The sequence below is a fragment of the Loxodonta africana genome, chromosome 11 (assembly GCF_030014295.1).
Source record: "Loxodonta africana isolate mLoxAfr1 chromosome 11, mLoxAfr1.hap2, whole genome shotgun sequence".
NCBI classification, from domain to species: Eukaryota; Metazoa; Chordata; class Mammalia; order Proboscidea; family Elephantidae; genus Loxodonta; species Loxodonta africana.
The window spans coordinates 4,385,060-4,403,856 of record NC_087352.1 but is presented as its reverse complement, the minus strand read 5'-3'; the positions used below and the strand labels follow the sequence as shown (position 1 = coordinate 4,403,856).

Below are 18,797 nucleotides of genomic sequence, written 5' to 3'. Positions count from 1 at the left end.
TGGAACAACTGGTTACTGTTCACTGAGTGCACCATGCTGGGAGATAGGTGATGCCATTTTATCCTCACAATAATCCTGAATCCGAGGGGTGAAGTTACTTAGCCAGGGTCACACAGCAGGGAGCATTCAAACCCAGGCTCAGCGACTGCAGAGCCCGGGAGGTTGTGGCAGACAAGGGGAAGGAAGGAGGGGAGGAGCCCTCTGTGACAGTTGTCCCAGGATGGGCATAAACAGGATGTGGTGGTGTATGAAAGCTTCCCCCTACCTTACACCCCGCCCCCCGTGGCCCTGGTCCCCACCCCTAGAAGACAGCGGAACTGAGAAAAGAAGAGGCCTTCGGACAGAAAAGCCATGGTCAGGGGGCCAGGGGTGGTATGGGAAGGGCTGGGGGAGGCGGCTGGAAGGGCCCCTGGATGAAGGCTAGGTGTGGGATTGGAGGTCAGAGGCTGGGAGGGGGATTCAACTGTGGCAAGGGTTTAGCTAGAGAAAGAGAGAGGGTGGTTCCGGGTTTGGACCCAGGAAAGCAAATCTTGGGGTCTCCTTGGCAGTTATCCAAGGGTTAACTGAAGCCAGTGGGCGCTGACATCCAGCCTCTACGCTGCTCCCCAAGCCCTGGTTAGGGGCAGCATCTGCTCTGAGGAAGGGCTGCCTTTTCCTAACTTGCACGAGGGCATCATACAGGCTGGTGTGGCCCTTCCCTTCATTAGTGGACGGAGGCATTGGGGTTTGGGGATGGGGGGTCTGAGGCCAGCTCAGCTCTCACTGGACCCCACTGGCAGTCTGACTCCCTGGTGGTATGCGAGGTGGACCCAGAGCTCAAGGAAAAGCTGAGGAAATTCCGCTTCCGAAAAGAGACAGACAATGCAGCCATAATCAGTGAGTGACACCTTCCCCCACAGGAGGGTGGGAAGGGGGCGGGGCATGCGGGGAGGGCTGGCCCAAGTCTAACCCTCCTGTGCTGTCTCTCCCCAGTGAAGGTGGACAAGGAACGGCAAATGGTGGTGTTGGAGGAAGAATTCCAGGTGAGGGAGGGGCTGGGGCGAATAGGGCCCCCAACACGTCCAGGAACTGGGAGACCCAAGGGGCTGGAACTGATGCTAAGAGCCTGGCATCTGGGCCAGAAAGACCTGGAAGTCAAGTTGCAGCTCAGCTGTGACCCTAGGCAGAGGCTTTGCCCATCTGGGCCAACCTCTGTTTCCTCATCTGTGAAATGGGAATAATAGTACCTGCCTCATAGGGTTGTTTGGGAAGTCTTTGAGTTAATCTTTTTCATGGGTGTAGAGTGAGGCCTGGCACATAGTATACGCTCAGTAAAGTGATGGTAATTATAGTAACAGTAATTGATTGGCACTTAGTTGAGCTTCCAGATAAGCTAACAAAGCTATTGGAAATCCTCCATCAAAGGGTAAACCTAACCCTCTCTTGACCTCGATGTCTTTATCAGTAACCTTTATCAGTAACATGAGGGTGATAATAAAGCTTAACTTCATAGTGTTGCGTTAAGGATTTATTTGGGGGTCCATGGAGGTTGGCACCACACCCGAACCAATTGCACCACTGGAGCCCTGGTGGCGTAGTGGTTAAGAGTTTGGCTGCTAACCAAAAGATTGGCAGTTCAAATCCATCAGCCGCTCCTTGGAAACCCTTCGGGACACCTCTACTCTGCTATAGGGTCACCGTAAGTCGGAATCAATTCAATGACAATGGGTTTTTAACACCTCTGGGCCTTGCTTTCCTCATCTGTAAAATGGGAATAATAATAGGCTCTACCCCACGGGGTTATGAGGAAGTTCAATGAGTTAGCCCATGTGCATTTCTTAGAACAATGTCTTAGCAAATAGTAAATGCTTATTTAATGGCAACTATTACTTTTCTTCTCTCCTGCTTTTTGCCTCAGAACATTTCCCCAGAGGAGCTGAAAATGGAGTTGCCGGAGAGACAGCCCAGGTACCCCGGGGGATGGAAGGAGAAGGTCAGGCCAGCAGGAGGGGGTGAGGATGGAGGTGCAGACTGAGAGAATGCTTGGGCTCCATCTTATTCGTGGGCTCAGGGTCTTTGTGCTTGAGACCAAGAGTCCCTACCTGGGGACTTTTTGTTTGTTTGCTAAGATTTTCTTGGAGATTTTTGCATGGATATTCACACACGGTATTAGCTTATAGTTTGCCTTTTTGTACAGACTTTGTCAGGCTTTGGTTTCAACATTACACTTGCTTCATCTAAAAAAAGAAAGTTTTCCTTCTTTTTCAATGCTCTGGGATACTTTAGGAACACAAAGGCATTGTTGGACCTGTAAACATTAGGATCTTCTGTGAAGCCACAGGAGCCTGGTGCTTTTTGCTGTTCTCGGGGGAACTCTTTGACCATGTTCTTCTATGAAAACTGGTCTGTTTAGATTTTCCATCTTGACTAGGGTCAATTATGGGTGCCCTAGGATTTTGAAAGGAGCCCTGGTGGCATGATGGTTAAGAGCTTGGCTCCTAACCGAAAGGTCAGCAGTTGGAACCCACTAGCAGTTCCTCAGAGAAAAGACCTCATGATCTGCTCCAGTAAAGATTACAGCCTAGAAAACCCTATGAGGCAGCTCTACTCTGTCCTATAGGGTTACTGTGAGTCAAATATTCCAGATGGGAGTAAATCCGGGAAGGCCCCTTGGAGGGGAAGAAGAACAAAAGAGCTCATTCTACTATTCATTGAGAGCAGGCGCCGTGCTGGCACAGTGGTTAAGTGCTCAGCTGCTAACCAAAAGGTTGGTGGTTTGAACCCACCAGCCGCTCCTCGGAAGAAAGATGTGGCAGTCTGCTTCCGTAAAGATTTACAGCCTTAGAAACCCTATGGGGCAGTTCTACTCTGTCATATAGACAGAATACAACATCATCACAACAAAAACAACAGGATTTTGCGGAGTCCCTGGGTGGTGCAAACAGTTAACACACTTGGCTGCTAACCAAAAGGTTGGAGGTTCGAGTCCACCCAGAGACGCCTCGAAAGAAAGGCCTGGTGAGCTAAAAAAATTACTCCTGGAAAAATCAGCCACTGAAAACCCTACGGAGCGCAGTTCTAGTCGGACACACATGGGGTCGCATGAGTCTTGAGCTGCTCCGCAGCGGCTGGCATCTTTTCACTGGAGGATTTTGAGCTGCGGTCCCAGGCTCTCAGTGAATAGGGTTCTCCAGGCGATTTGGGAACAGTCTGCATGTCTTGTGAACCTTTTCTCTGAGTTCGACAGGGAACAAGTTTGTGCCAGCCTGGGAGCCCCTGAGGGAGGGAGTCCTCGGCCAGCCCGAGCCTGCAGCAAATTTAATGAAGTCCATCCAGAAGACTAGAACCTTCTCTGAGCCTCCAGGGCCAGAGCCCATTTCATGGGTGGGGACAACTGCATAGCACGGAGCCTCCAGCTCAGAGGGTCTCTCGCACTTGGGGGTTCCTGCTCTGCAGCTGCCATCTTGAACCTTACTCATTTTATCTTTGGGTTTGTGTTTTGTAAGCCAAGGCCTACGGGACATGGAGCTTCGGCTTGCATGAAGTCCCAGTCACCCGCTCCCCACCCTGCCCAGTGGCCACTCCCGCCTTCCCTGGGTAGGTCGGGATCCAGCATGCACCCCTGCACGATGGGCTGTAGAGCAGCCTCCCAGTCCTCCCTGTCCCTCCTACCCATGCCTATGAGGGTCTGCACTCACCCTGTGAGCACCCCCACACCCCACAGAGTTTGACATCAAATAGCAAATGAAAACTGCCCTGACAGGTTTAGGGAGAGACTGCAAATGAAAGGATAAAGCTTTTTTTTTTTTCCCCTGCTTTTTGAACAAGGGGCCCCACATTTTCATTTTGCGCTGGGCCCGGCAAATTAGAGCCAGCCCTGCTCTCAGCCTGGGTTACAGAGTGCTGGGCAGTGCTGCATAGAGGCTGGGCGCTTACACTCTGTTGCTGAGTTTCCTGGGCTCAAATCTTTCCTCTGCCTGTAGAAGCTCGGCAAGTGGCTTCACCCCTCTGGGCCTCAGTTTTCCCATCTGTAGGTCTGGGGTAATAATAGCGCATACTTCATGGGGTTTTGGGGAGGGTTCGAATAAGCACTTGCTTTGGTTATTTTTTTAAGCATTTATTGTGTTGGAGGCCAGGACTCTGGGTCCCAGGTGATAATACCAGGTTTTCAGACTCAGTCAAGGTTTCTAGGCTGTGTCTCGGGTCATGGGCATTGGGTGTCGGCTCCGGGCCAAGGTCCTGAGTTTGAATTCTCTTTCACTGGTGTAGGTTCGTGGTTTACAGCTACAAGTATCAGCATGAGGACGGCCGAGTGTCCTACCCTTTGTGTTTCATCTTCTCCAGCCCTGTGGGTAAGACACAGTTCTGTCCCTCTTGAGAAGAGGGGCTTGGACTCTGGGTGTGGGAGTGTATGCACGTGAGTGAGTGTGTGTGGTGTGCGTGGCTGTGTGTGTGGGTGCCTGTGTTAGCTGTGAGTGAGGGTGTGTGGGTGACTGCGTGAGTGTGTGACTATGTGTGAATGTGGGAATTTGAGTGTTTGACTGTGTGTGACTGGGTTAGAGTATGTATATGTGAATGTGTGCAGATGCCTGCGTGAGTGTGTTTATGAGACTGTGTAGGCACTTATGTTAGTGTGTGAGAGTGTGTGGATGACTGTGTGAGTGTGTGAGACTGTGTAGGCACTTGTGTTAGTGTGTGAGAGTGTGTGGATGACTGTGTGTGTGAGACTGTGTAGGCACTTGTGTTGGTGTGTGAGGGTGTGTGGATGACTGTGTGTGTGAGACTGTGTAGGCACTTGTGTTGGTGTGTGAGGGTGTGTGGATGACTGTGAGTGTGTGTGAGACTGTAGGCACTTGTGTTAGTGTGTGAGGGTGTGTGGATGACTGTGTGAGTGTGTGTGAGACTGTGTAGGCACTTGTGTTGGTGTGTGAGGGTGTGTGGATGACTGTGTGTGTGAGACTGTGTAGGCACTTGTGTTGGTGTGTGAGGGTGTGTGGATGACTGTGTGAGTGTGTGTGAGACTGTGTAGGCACTTGTGTTAGTGTGTGAGAGTGTGTGGATGACTGTGTGTGTGAGACTGTGTAGGCACTTGTGTTGGTGTGTGAGGGTGTGTGGATGACTGTGTGAGTGTGTGTGAGACTGTGTAGGCACTTGTGTTAATGTGTGAGGGTGTGTGGATGACTGTGTGAGTGTGTGTGAGACTGTAGGCACTTGTGTTAGTGTGTGAGGGTGTGTGGATGACTGTGAGTGTGTGTGAGACTGTAGGCACTTGTGTTAGTGTGTGAGGGTGTGTGGATGACTGTGTGGGTGTGTGTGAGACTGTGAAGGCACTTGTGTTAGTGTGTGAGGGTGTGTGGATGACTGTGTGAGTGTGTGTGAGACTGTAGGCACTTGTGTTAGTGTGTGAGGGTGTGTGGATGACTGTGTGAGTGTGTGTGAGACTGTGAAGGCACTTGTGTTAGTGTGTGAGGGTGTGTGGATGACTGTGTGGGTGTGTGTGAGACTGTGAAGGCACTTGTGTTAGTGTGTGAGGGTGTGTGGATGACTGTGTGGGTGTGTGTGAGACTGTGAAGGCACTTGTGTTAGTGTGTGAGGGTGTGTGGATGACTGTGTGAGTGTGTGTGAGACTGTGTAGGCACTTGTGTTAGTGTGTGAGGGTGTGTGGATGACTGTGTGAGTGTGTGTGAGACTGTGTAGGCACTTGTGTTAGTGTGTGAGGGTGTGTGGATGACTGTGTGAGTGTGTGAGACTGTGTAGGCACTTGTGTTAGTGTGTGAAGGTGTATGGATGACTGTGTGAGTGTGTGTGAGACTGTAGGCACTTGTGTTAGTGTGTGGAGGTGTGTGGATGACTGTGTGAGTGTGTGTAAGAGTGTGTAGGCACTTGTGTTAGTGTGTGAGGGTGTATGGATGACTCTATGAGTGTTTGTGACTGCATGTGTGATATACGTAGACATACGTGTGCCTGTGTGAGTGCATGTAGGCACCCGCGTGAGCATGTGTGTGAATATGTATGTGTGTGTTTGTATGTAGTGTGTGGCATGTGTAGTGCGTGTGAGCGTGTGGAATACGTGGTGTGTATAAGTGTGTACATGTGTGGTGTGTGTGAGTGTTGGGCGGGCAGTGGGGTGGGGGTGGGGGTGCAGATTCATCACAGAGCCCAGCCATCCTCCTTGGTCCTGAGGCGTAAGCCAACTCACTCTCCCTTTTGTATAGAAATTCATCTCTCGCCCCTAAATCGTCTCCAGGGACCCTCGGGATAACTTCAAGACCCCCAAACAAACCTTGAATTCTGAGTATAGCCTCTGGGGACGTCCTTAGAACAGCTCATAGGACCCTTAGAAAACTCCGGGGCCTGCAGCACATTCTAGAGCCCTAGGGAACACTCTGGGGTCCCCCAGTTATGCTCAGTTTTCCTCTTCCTCCCCACAGGCTGCAAACCAGAACAACAGATGATGTATGCCGGGAGTAAAAACAGGCTGGTGCAGACGGCAGAGCTCACAAAGGTCCCGAGTCGTAGCGAGGAGGGGGCTGGGGGCCTGGGCTCCTGGGTCTGAGAGAGGAGGGGGCTTGAGTCCTCACTGTCTCAGCTCCCCAGTGGATCGTAATGCTGAGCCCTCTCCCTGCCCAGGTGTTTGAAATTCGGACCACCGACGACCTCACAGAGACCTGGCTCCGAGAGAAGCTGTCTTTCTTCCGTTGATCTCTGGGCTGGGGACCTGAATTCCTGATACCTGAGTCCCCAAGGGAACTGAGGACTCAAATCTCTGCACGTGTGAGATCCTAAAGAAATTAAAAATACGGGAACTCAAAGATCGTCAGTTCTGGCTACTTCGCTCTCTCACTGTGAGCTCTAGCTGACAGTCCCTGCAGTACTACCCTTAGGCCACCAGAGGGCGGGCAGACCAAGTGGAACTGCGAGTTGAGTCCCTGGAGGAAAGGAGAACGCCTGCTTCTCTGAAGGGAGGGGGACGGGGAGGGCGCGTGTAGAGTTTCCTGGGGGAATGTGGGAGGCCTGGGTCTCCTCGAGGAATTGGAAGAATATCTAGATCTATGGACAGGTCATTCCCAAGGGAACAAGGACACCCAGGTTCCTGAGAGTAAAGCAGGTAGACAGCCTGTTCCCCTTCCTCTCCCCTCTCCGCCCCAGCTGGGACCAGCCTGTATTAGCATGCAGTGATGCTACTTTTCTCAGCTGAGCCCCAAGGCGGGAAGAATTGAAAAGCCGAAAAGTTGTTGAAGGATCAAACATAACTGCTTCAGGGGCTCGGGGGTTGTGGGGGGTGGGGTGGGTGGTTTGTGTGGTTGGCTGGGCCTCATGGCCCAGGGATGGGAAAGATGAAGAGGGTCCAGGGCTCTCAGTGGACCGCTGGAGAGGTATGAGATTGAGGAGATAGGGAAAAGACACCCCACCTGCACCTCCCCCAGCCCCCCCGCGAGATTCTTATTTACTTTCTTCTGGCATCTCCAGTTATTTGACTCAGGCTTTTTGTCTGTGTCTCTAAGCAACATTTATTGAGCACTCAGAGAGTACCAAACTCAAACCCGTTGCCTGCAGTTTAGTCTATTCCGACTAGAACTGCCCCATAGCGTTTCCAAGGAGCTCCTGGTGGATTCGAACTGCCCATCTTTTGATTAGCAGCTGTAGCACTTAACCGCTCCGCCACTAGCTTCCCACAGTGTACCAGGCTCTGAGAATTCTGAGATGGCTAGGTCATCACGGAGATGAATTACACTATCTCTCTGCTGCCTTTCCCTGTCTCTGATTGTTCCTTTCTCTGTCCCCAGATTCAGGGACTTAGGAACCCCCCCCACCCCTTTCCAGGTTCCTTGTAGAAAGGTGGCCGTTGCCATGGTAACAATGACACAGTGACCTTGGGCCTGGGCTGCCCCTCCCCCAACCCTGTCGTTTCTGGGGAGGGGTCCACAAGCCCAACTTCAACCCTACCCACTCTTTTCCAGCTGTAAGACACCATCCCCTCACTTCCCCACCCTGCCCCATCCCTTGTCCCCAGTCAGGGCAAGCCCTCTGCATAGAGGGGTTCAGGATAGTCACTCTACACTGAGCTGTAGAGAAATCTCCCCTCCAGCCTCAATTTTTTTAGGGAGTTGAGCTGGTCTTCTCTCAGTCCTAGCCCCTCCCACCCCATCTCTGACAGAGAGGTCTCTTATCTCTGCTTCTGATTACAGCCCCAGTCCCTGAGGGCTAGAGACGGTAGAGGAGGCATGCTGAGGATAGAAGGAAGGGGTCATTCAATTAATAGGTCAGGGAACTCCTGGCTTGAGGAGGTCAGAAAAGCAAAGAGATTTGTCCAAGGCCATGCGCTGACATAATCAAATGAATAATAATCATATGAATAATAATCCTAACTCTCTTATTGAGGGTTACATGCCAGCTACTGCTGTAAGAACTTAACTCATTTAATCCTTGCAGTACTCCATGAAGAAGGTACTATTATTATTCCCATTTAACAGATGAGGAAACTGAGGCACAGAAGCAAAAGCTACTTGCTTGAGGTCTCTGTATAGTCAAAACTCAACCCTAGGGCTTTCTTGCGGCCAACGGCCACACCCTGTCTTAGGAAGGGACCCGTCTCCTCCTCCCTGGGGTTCCCCCACCCACCCAAGTTGAACTTTTGTTTGTGGCTCATGATTGTAAACAACCCAATCAGAAAAAGGCATGTTCAAGGACTTGGCCAATCAGAAGTAAGGAATTTGAAAAGCTGGGACCAATCAGAGAGGGTGACGCAGAGGGGCCATCCAATGCAGAATGGCTGTGGCTACAATGATCGTAGAAGGATCAATCAGAAAGCCCAGAACAGAGAACACTATCCAATGAAGAGTCAGCACAATTGGACGTGGCCAGGGGCGGATTATCCAATAGACGAGGTAGGCATGGTGCTTACCTTGCTTACCAGCTCATTTGTAGTGAATACTTCCACATGGGTCTGTGGTGAAACCCATGTGAAATGGCTCATTATAAAGTTGTAAGCAAGCACAAGTAAGCCTGTGCTTACCTTGCTTACTTGGTCATCTGCCCGTCAGGGGTTGTAAATTTGAAAAGAAGCTTTGATGCTACAGGAGGGTGCTGTGGAGTTGAGAGAAAGACATATGCCAGCCATACCTAGAAGCAGAATCTTTGCTGCGTTGAAAAAATGTGAAATTGTTCACTACAGATGATCTAGTAAGCAAGGTGAGCACTGTGCTTACCTTGCCTATTGGCTAATCCGCCTCTAGGCATGGCTTTGGCTTTGGGGTGACTCCTCAGAGGGGCAGTACAAACTGAGGACCGAACACCTCATCTCTTCCCAAAAACCTTCCCTTCTAGGTTTCCTGAGCCAACCTCCAGGCTTTCCTTGGGGTACTTCTCCCTCCTGATTTTGAAAGGAGCCCTGGTGGTACAATGGTTAAGATGTTGACTGCTAATGGTAAGGTCAGAGGTTAGAACTTACCAGCCACTCCACAGGAGAAAGCCATGAAAGTCGGCTTTCCTAAATATGGTTACTACGTGCCCTTGAGTGGGTTCCAACTCATAGTGACCTTATGTACAACAAAAGAAAACTGCCGGGTCCTGCACCATCTTCATAATGGTTGCTGTGTTTAAGCCCATTGTTGCAGCCACTGTGTCAATTTGTCTCGTTGAGGGTCTTCCTCTTTTTTGCTGACCCTCTACCAAGCATGATGTCCTCCTTGGAAACCCTATGGGGCAGTTCTGCTCTGTCCTGTAGGGTCACTATAGTCAGAATCGACTGGATGGTAACAGGTAACCTTGAAAGCGAGCAGGGCTTACGTTGGGAAGTCCAGCGACTGGACTTTAGGTCCGAGCTGAGTGGGCCAGATCCCCATGGCTTGAGGCTGCTGAGGGAAGCTTTGGAGTGGGGTCTAAAGTGGAGGGGTGGGATCTAGCCTTGAGGGCGGGGCCTAGGCCGAGGAAGGCTGAATACTATGTTTTGGGGTAGTGTCTAAGGGGCAGGGGAGGGGTGGAGGTGTGAGAACGGGGCAGAGAGGTGGGCCCTAGGCTTGAAGGGCATTGCTTAGGTCAAATAGGGCTGGGATTTTTTGCTTTGGGGTGGAGCCTAAGAGGCAGAGGGTGGGGTGTAGGGTTGGAGGTGGGGCGTAGGGTTGGGGGTGGGGCGGGTTTTGTGTAAGAACGGGATTGGTCATAGGTCTATGTTAGAAGGTCTGAGGCAGGGAAATAAGCACCTTAGCTTCTTCCACCTGTTGTCCTTATTTTTCAGGCCAATTCCCATCCCCACTGACCTTGTGGGCCTACACCCCTTCTCTTCCAGTGACCCCAGGCAGAGGGGCCGTGCTTATTCCCAACTGTGACCTCCTGAGGTGAGGTCTAGAGTCAGCCTAGCTCCCCGGCCCTCTCGCAAGAGGTATTCAAGAACATATGTTTACTGAGTGCCTACTGCGTGCTTGTCACTGTTCTGGGCACTGGAGGAAATCGGTGCCCATGTCAAGCCCCTCAGGAGGCTTACGTTTCTATGACTAGGCAATAAACAAACAATAAACAGGTAAACAAACAAATAGATGATTTCAGAGAGTGATAGATAAGTGCTCTGAGGTGATGCAATGGGTAGAAATGGTGGGATATGTTGATGAAAGGTGTGCGTCAGGCTTGTATCCTTTCACCACACCTATTCAATCTGTATGCTGAGCAAATAATCCGAGAAGCCAGACTGTATGAAGAAGAACGAGGCACCAGGATTGGAGGAAGACTCATTAACAACCTGCGTTATGCAGATGACACAGCCTTGCTTGCTGAAAGTGAAGAGGACTTGAAGCACTTACTGATGAAGATCAAAGACCACAGCCTTCCATATGGATTACACCTCAACGTAAAGAAAGCAAAAATCCTCACAACTGGACCAATAAGCAACATCATGATAAACAGAGAAAAGACTGAAGTTGTCAAGGATTTCATTTTACTTGGATCCACAATCAACACCCATGGAGGCAGCAGTCAAGAAATCAAAAGACGCATTGTATTGGGTAAATCTGCTGCAAAGGACCTCTTTAAAGTGTTGAAATGTAAAGGTGTCACCTTGAAGACTAAGGTGTGCCTGACCCAAACATGGTGTTTTCAGTTGCCTCATATGCATGTGAAAGCCGGACAAAAAATAAGGCAGACCAAAGAAGAATTGACGCCCTTGAATTGTGGTGTTGGCGAAGAATATTGAATATACCATGGACTGCCAAAAGAACGAACAAGTCTGTCTTGGAGGAAGTACAGCCAGAATGCTCCTTAGAAGCGAGAATGGCAATATCTCATTTCACATACTTTGAACATATTGTCATGATGGACCAGTCCCTGGAGAAGGACATCATGCTTGGTAAAGTAGAGGAAAAAAAAAAAAAAGTAGAGGGTCAGCAAAAAAGAGGAAGACACTCAAGGAGATGGATTGACACAGGGCTGCAACAATGGGCTCAAACATAGCAACAGTTGTGAGGATGGTGCAGGACTGGGCAGTGTTTCATTCTATTGTACATAGGGTGGCTGTGAGTCGGAGCTGCCTTGAGAACGGCACCTAACAACGCAACTCTGGAAGAGTTCTCCTGCTCCCTGCCGCTAGCCCCCAACATTTATTATTAAAAACGTGAATATCCAGCAAAATGGAAATAGTTTTACAGTAAACACCTGTATACCCAACACCTAGATTCTTCCATTAACATTTGATTAACTTGGTTTATCACATATCCATCCCCCAATACATCTCATTTCCTAAAAGATGTATTTCAAAGTAATTTGCATACATCAGGACACTTCCTTGGGGGAGTGGCTGATTTTAAATTGGGGATGGAAAGGGAAGGCCTCCCTGGGGAGATGCCATTTGAGTTAAGACCTGAATGAAAAGAACGAACCAGCCATGGAAGGGGAAGAAAAGCACAAAGGCCTGGGGGCTGGAATGAGCTGGGTGAGTTGGAGGAATAGAAAAGGCATCGCCAAGGAGCTGGAAGCAGTGACTGAGGCTGGAAGACAAGAACCAAGGGACAGTGATCAGAGATGAGGTCAAGAGGTTGGCAGGGGGCCAGAGCTCACCGGGCTAGTATACCCTGTGAGGCGAGGCGGACTCTGCTGGGACCTCAGGCTCTTTGTCTCCCTTTTGCATCTCTGTCTATTGTTATTAGCTCTCTTGTCATTCTACCAAGGCCTGCTTAGGTCCTTTTACCCCTTCACCTCCACCCTACCTTGTCATTTACTTTCTGTGTGATCTCAGGCAAGGGACTTAACTTCTTTGTGCCTCAATTTTTCTCCTCTGTAAAATGGGAATAATAATGGGACCTCTTCATCAGGCTGTGGTGAAGATGGAATGAAGGAATATATGTGAAGTCCTTAGAACCATTTCTGGCACATCCAAAAAAACCAAACCTGTTGCCATTGAGTCTATTCTGAATCATAGAGCCCTATAGGACAGAGTAGAACTGCCTCACAGGGTTTCCAAGAAGCCGCTGGTAGATTTGAACTGCTGACTTTTTGGTTAGCAGCCAAACCCTCAATCATTGTGCCACCAGGGCCCCTTCTGGTACATGTTGCTGTTGTTGCTAGGTGCTGTCGAGTCAGTTCTGACTCAATTCTGACACATAGTGACCCTACAGGATGGAGAAGAACTGCCCCATAGGGTTTCCAAGGAGTGGCAGGTGGATTGGAACGGCCGACCTTTCGGTTAACAGCCAAGCTCTTAACCACTATGCCACCAGGGCTTCCGGTACATAAAACCCACTACCATCGAGTCAATTAGACCCTTAGCAACCATACAGGACAGAGCAGAACTGCCCCATAGGGTTTCCAAGGAGCGCCTAGTGGATTTGAACTGCTGACCTTTCGGTTAGCAGCCGAGCTCTTAACCACTGCGCCACCAGGGCTTCAGGCACCTAAAAAAAAAAATAGCTGTGCTGTATATGTATTTGCTTTTAGTGCTGTTATTGTTATTCCTCCCCCCACCCATCCTCCCAGCCCTGATCTGCATGCCCAGCAGGGAGCACCAGGAACTATGGCGGGAGGCGGGGGTGGTCCCTGGGGAGCACCAGGAACTATGGCGGGAGGCGGGGGTGGTCCCTGGGGAGCACCAGGAACTATGGCGGGAGGCGGGGGTGGTCCCTGGGAAGTGGTGGTGGCAGTGAGTTCTGAAGATTGGGGGGATTGTGGGTGTACCTAGTGGCATCTAATGCTTGTGAGTGTGGTCAGAGTTCACTAGAGGGATGGTCTGCAGAGGTGGGCTTCTTTTGGGGGCGGGGCAGCCTTAGTGCAATGGTGCTGGGCAGAGTTTAGGGAAATGGTTTGGACAGGACCTTTGATGCAGTGGGTTCCAAACTGGACTTCAGGAATCTGTGGACTGCCATAAGACTGATTTTGAGGGAAAGCCTTGCTGGGTTTGGGGGCCCCATAAGAATCTTAGAAAGAGATGAAGAGTGACCTAAGATAGCAGGGGTTGCAAGAGGGGCCTGGGGGGCTCACTGGGGCTTGGTCAAAGGGATCTGAACATGTAAGAAGCAAGGAATTCTGGCCCCCATGGAAGTCGCTAGGAGGGGGGAAGGGTCTTCAGGGCCCAAGAGAAAGAATGGGAACAGGGAGGAGTCAGGGGAGGAGGGAGAGAGAAAAGTCTAAGGTCTCCAAGGGGAAGATGGTCAGGGGTTGAGGGGGGGAATGGGGAAAATTTGGGATCTTCCATGGGGATAAGAGATCTTTTGGGGCCCCCGAGAACATGGCCTGAGTCCTATTGGAGCTCAAGGGTGGTTTGGGGTCCTTGAGGGTGAAGGGACATGGTTGGGGTCTCCAAAAAGGAGTGGGATGTGGTTTGTGGTCCTGGATGGCTGGATGTTGGGGTATAATTTGTTGTCCCTGAGGGGAATGCATTGTCTAGGATCCCCCTGAATGTTGGGGTATGGTCTAGGGTCCCTGATGGGTTGGTTTGGGTCTCCTTGGATTTTGAGATACAGTCTGGGGTCCCTCTATCCTGGACGTGGTCTAGGGTTGTTGATGGAGTGGGACATAAATCTGGGGTCACCAAGGAGAGTAGGACATGGTTTGTGGTGCCAGGTGGCTGTAGGATATGGTCTGGGTTTCCAAAGCAGGTAAGGCAGGGTCTGAGGTCCCCCTGGGTATTGGGACATAGTCCAGGGTCTCCACTGGGAGATCTGGGGTCCCCATGCCCGTCGGGGCGTGGTCTGGGGGGGGTCTCTGGGGAAGCCGGCAGAGCTGGGGGTGGGGCTGGGGAGTGGTCGGGGGCGGGCCGGCGGCGGCCCAGCAGTGGAGCCGAGTCTGCGGCCGGCCCCGGAGCTGGGGGTCTGGGGTCTGCGGCCGCGCCGCCCGCCCGCCCCGCTCCGGTCGGCGCCCCCTCCCCCCTTGCGGCGGTGGTGGCGGCGGGGCTCGGGCGGCGGGCGGCGCGGAGGGCGGAGCTCGGCGGCGGCTCGGGAGGGAGGGCGGGAGGCGGGAGGGAGGCGGCCCCGCGGCACCGCGCCCCCTCCCCCGGCCCTCCCCCCACCATGGCGCGGAGCGAGGCGGCGGCGGCGGGGCCAGGCCCGGGGCCCCCCGGGGCTGGGTGAGCGCGGCCCGCAGCGGCCGGGGAGGCGGCGGGTGGGGGCGCCGGTGTGAGCGCGGGTGTGAGCGTGCAGCGTGTGAGTGTGTGTCCGCGGCGCTGCGGCGGGCCCGGCGTGCGCTCGCGCGGCCCTGTGTGTGCCCGGCGCCGGCGTGTGCGGCGCCCTGCTTGTGTGGCCATCCGGGTGTGTGCTGGGTGTCGATCCGAGGTTGTGTGTCCGGCGCTGCGTGTGTGTCCACCTGAGCGGCTGCCGCTCCGGCTGCGTGTCTGGGGGGCTGTCGCACGCCCATCGGAGGGGCTGTGTGCAGGTGTGTGTGCGTGGGTTGTGTGCCCAGGTGTGGGTGCCTCCCCCCATCCCCCAGCGAGTGTGCGCGGCTAGCTGCATTGGGTTTGGGTCCGGGTTGGATGTCCATCCGAGGGTCTGGGTAACCGGGTGTGCCCGCTCGGGTGTCCATTTGTGTGTGTGTGTGTGTCTGCGGTTGTATGTCTCCGAGGGTGTGTGTCTGTGCGTCCACGTCGGGTTCCCGGCCGGGGGCTGGGGCTCGGCGCGTTGTGGCTCCAGGCCTCTGTGTAGGTTTGGGGGAAGGGAGTTAGCCGCTCCTTCGGTCCATGTCAACTGGGGGGGTCCTAAGCGGTCCTTGGGGGAGACGGCCATGTCTTCCCCTTCCCGGTGGCTGGTGGGGGGGGATGGGCGGCCGGGAGGTGTACAGATGGAGGGATGAGAGGCCGAGGGATGGGCAGATGGGCCCTGTGCGAGGGGGGGCACAGACCCGGCTCGTCCCTACGCACCCCACCCCTATTCCCCCACAGGCCAGAGCTCCCCAGATGGGGCCAGAGTTGCTGGCATCCAGATGGCCAGACTGGGGACCCATGGGCTGCTTGCTGGTTGGAGAAGATCTCCTTGGCTTGAGACAGTGCTCTAGCACCCTCAACCCTCTGAGAGTCGACTTGCTGAAACCTGACCTCCAGCCCTGGTTTGGTGGGGTGCGGGCCATGCTGGGAGGGCTGCTGGGATCTCTTTGGCTTGGGAAGCAGGTGGGGCGGGTGCCCTGGGTTTGGGAGGGATGTGTGTCCACCACCGTGTGTCAGTGTGCATCTGTGCCTGTGTGTTGATTATGCTGCTGTGGTTAAATATTTTGGGTGCACTTGTTAGTGTGTAAACGTCCGCCAGGGGTCTGGGCTGTTGTGTGAGTGTGTGTCTATTGGGAGTGAACATCTCTGAGTGTCGGTGCAGAGGTGCACCTTTTGGTGCATGTGTGTTTGAGCATCTCCCGGCATTGTGAGTGTCTGTGTACAGTCGTGGTTCTCTGTACATGTGTGTGGCCATGTGGGTATCTGTTGGTGTAGAGATGTATCAGCTTTGCGATAGTGCATTGTAGGAGTCTATGAAGTTGTATGGGTGTGTTTGGGCACTTAAGAGTGTGCACCTGTGCATCTTTGTGTAAGTATGCGTCTGTTATAGGTGTGTGTGTGCCCGTGTGTTGGTGAGTGTGTGCACCTGTGTTGTGCAGCTGTGCAAAGGAAAGCCAGTGTTCGTGTGTGGTTGTGTGCAGGTGTGCCAACCTTGAGGGTTTGTGTCTATGTTGTGAACCTGTTTGTGCTTCAGTGTTGGTCTCTGGGGAGTGGAGTTGTGTGTGTTCATACACATATGTGCAGAGCACTATGCACATGCAAGCTTGTGTCCCTGCACAAGGCTGAACCCAATTCTGGGCCCAGGGAGTTTGGGGCCCATGTGGCAAGGCCTAGGGTATGCTGGGGTCCAGTCTGGGGACTGTGAGACAAGTGTGTCCACACCTCAGGCCAAGTGCCCATGGAGGGGAAGCACAGAATCTCAGCTGTGGAGACTTGGGGTGTGGGTCTGTGTGGGTTCTGGCATGTCCACACATGTCTGGGTGGGCACCTCCAAGCCTTCGCCAGCAGCTTGCGCTGCTCAGGTTCTTTGAACTTGGGGGGCTGGGTGGCTGAACTGCTGGGTTCTAAATGAGGAAGGGCAGGGGGCCAGGTCCAGACTCCTGGGTCTGAAGAAGGAGGCAGCTTTGGGCCTAGAATCCTGGATTTGAAGGAGGAAGGGTTTAGGGGATTGGATTCCTGAGACCTGAGGAAGGAAGGGACTGGGCTCTGGACTCCTGGGTCAGAAGTGGGAGATGGGGTCCTCGGGCTCCTGAGACCTCAGTGGACAAATGGCTGGATGTGGACTCCTGGGTTTTGGCAGGTGAACAGTCCTGAGCCCCAGACTCCTAGGTCTCTGGAGACGACCCCTGGGTTCCGTGAGACTGTGCAGAGCCTGCAGCAGGTGGGCTTAAGGGGGGCCACCACATCAGGGACTTCCTTGGCTGAGATAGCCTCCAATGAGGACCTGGCACCCAAAGAGGAGCCGGAAGGATGCTAACAGGGTCGCTTTGCTCCTTTGCAGGTACTGGCCCAGGCCCTGACTCCCTGAAGAGAGGTGAGTGGGGGTCTCAGGCTGGGAGAGCTGTGGGGTGATTGGGCTTTTTCTGAGTTTGTGGGAGGCCTGGAGCCCTGGGCTAGCATGGATTTCATTTTGAGGTGTGGTATGGGGTAGTGCCAAGGTCAGAATCATCATGCTTGGCTAAGGGCTCCTGGTACTCAAGCCATGGGTGGCTGAGGGTCTCTGGGGGCAGGTGTGGTTTCTGGCCAGGAGGCATCCCCTCTCAGGATGGTGCCAGGCAGCCAGGAAAGGGAGGTCCTTATGGTATCAGTAAAGGGTACAGGAGGGTTTCATGACGTGAAGTGACCCGTGCATTGGGAGAGTCGAGAAGGCATGGTTTACCATTTTGTGCATGTTTGTGCCTGCATGTGGGATGGTCTACTAACAGTGGAACCTGCTGGTGGTTGAGTGAGAGCCAGAGAAAATAATAAATGAGCATAATAATAGCAGCTAACATTTACGTAGTGTGTATGCAGTTTGGAACTATTATAAGCTTGTTATGGTGTATCACCTTATCCTCACAACAACCCTCTGAGGTAGGTGCTACCATTATCCCCATTTTACAGATGAGTCCTCTGAGGCACAAAGAGGGGAAGTCACTTGCCTTGCCTATGGTCACATAGCAGGGAGTTGGGGTGTGAACCCAGACAGCCTGTTCTAGATTGCTTTAAACTGAGTGTCGCTGTGGGAGGAGAGATTGTACCCCTGTTGCGTAGATTGGGGAACTGAGCCCTAGAGATGCCATAGCCAAGCACGTCAGGGTTAGGGCTTCTACCTCTGGAGTCCTGCTTGCAGGCCAGCGTTTTCTGTCCCATAAGGAACAGTGTCCTAGAGGGAGTGAAAGACAAATTAGGGGTGGGGGCTCAGAGATGGTGAGATGCCCTGGTCCTGCCTTTTTCTCTTCTGCCCAGTGGCTATCTCTCTGTCTCTTTTCTGTCTCCCTCTGTGTAACACTATCTTTCTGTCTCTCCTCCTCTCTCTCCACTCTCTCTCTCTCTGCCTCCATCTCTCTTTTCCTTATGTTCCCCTTTTTCTCTTCACTCTGTTTTTCTGTATTTCTTTGCCTCAATCTCACTCCGTCTCTTCGCTGTTCTTCAAATTCTCTTTTTGTCTCTTTCTCATTCTCTGAGTCTTTCTGTCTCTGCCAGTCCATCTGTCCCTCCCCTTGCCTGTCCCCATCTCACTTCACTTCTTTTCCTGCCTCTCTTCGTCTCCCCTTTCCATGTCCTCTGTCCCCCTCCTTATGGCCAGGAGGGTAAGGACCACCTCAGGCCACAGCCCAAACTGCAGATTCCTGGAAGGTGGGCCAGCATGGGCTGGGGCATGGGGTGGGATGGGGTGAAAACTGCTCCAGGGACGCCCCCTTCCCATCCATTCTTCTTCACCCCCCTCCCCGCCCACCCTGTGTTGTGATGGGAGCTGACATGTCGTGGGCTGTAGCCGCCGCAGGGGGAATCCCCACCGGAAGGTTTTGCCTGGAGCAGAGGCATAGCGGGAGTGTGTGTGTGTGTGTGTGTGCTTGTGTGTGCATGCATTTGTAGGCTTGTGTGGCTGTATCCGAGCGTGTGTGCCCACTGGTGTGAGCACAAAAGTCTGCCCCTTGCTTAGGGGCTCAGCAGTGCCCAGCGTGAGACCAGGCTCAGGGCAGGGCTTCCCAAAGTAGAGCAGGGAGACTCTGACAGGGTTTCTCGGCCCCTTCCACCGTCAAATGCTCTCTGCCACTGCCAAAGGCATTTATTGGGTGCTTATTGTGTGCCCAGCTGCAGGTTCAGCGATTCCCATGAATAAGCTCACTGAGTCCTTACAACAACCCAGTGAAGGTGGCAC

General features: G+C 52.8%; 1 protein-coding gene across 1 annotated transcript; it reads left to right on the top strand.

The window, feature by feature from the left end:
• The first annotated feature begins 244 nt into the window (after positions 1–244).
• On the top strand, positions 245–6,799 carry GMFG (glia maturation factor gamma). The gene is made up of 7 exons (XM_064293629.1): positions 245–354; positions 780–876; positions 973–1,022; positions 1,898–1,947; positions 4,249–4,331; positions 6,411–6,484; positions 6,610–6,799. The coding sequence occupies exons 1-7, from the start codon at positions 352–354 to the stop codon at positions 6,679–6,681; spliced, it is 429 nt and encodes a 142-aa protein (XP_064149699.1). The 5' UTR covers positions 245–351; the 3' UTR covers positions 6,682–6,799.
• Positions 6,800–18,797: the final 11,998 nt, after the last annotated feature.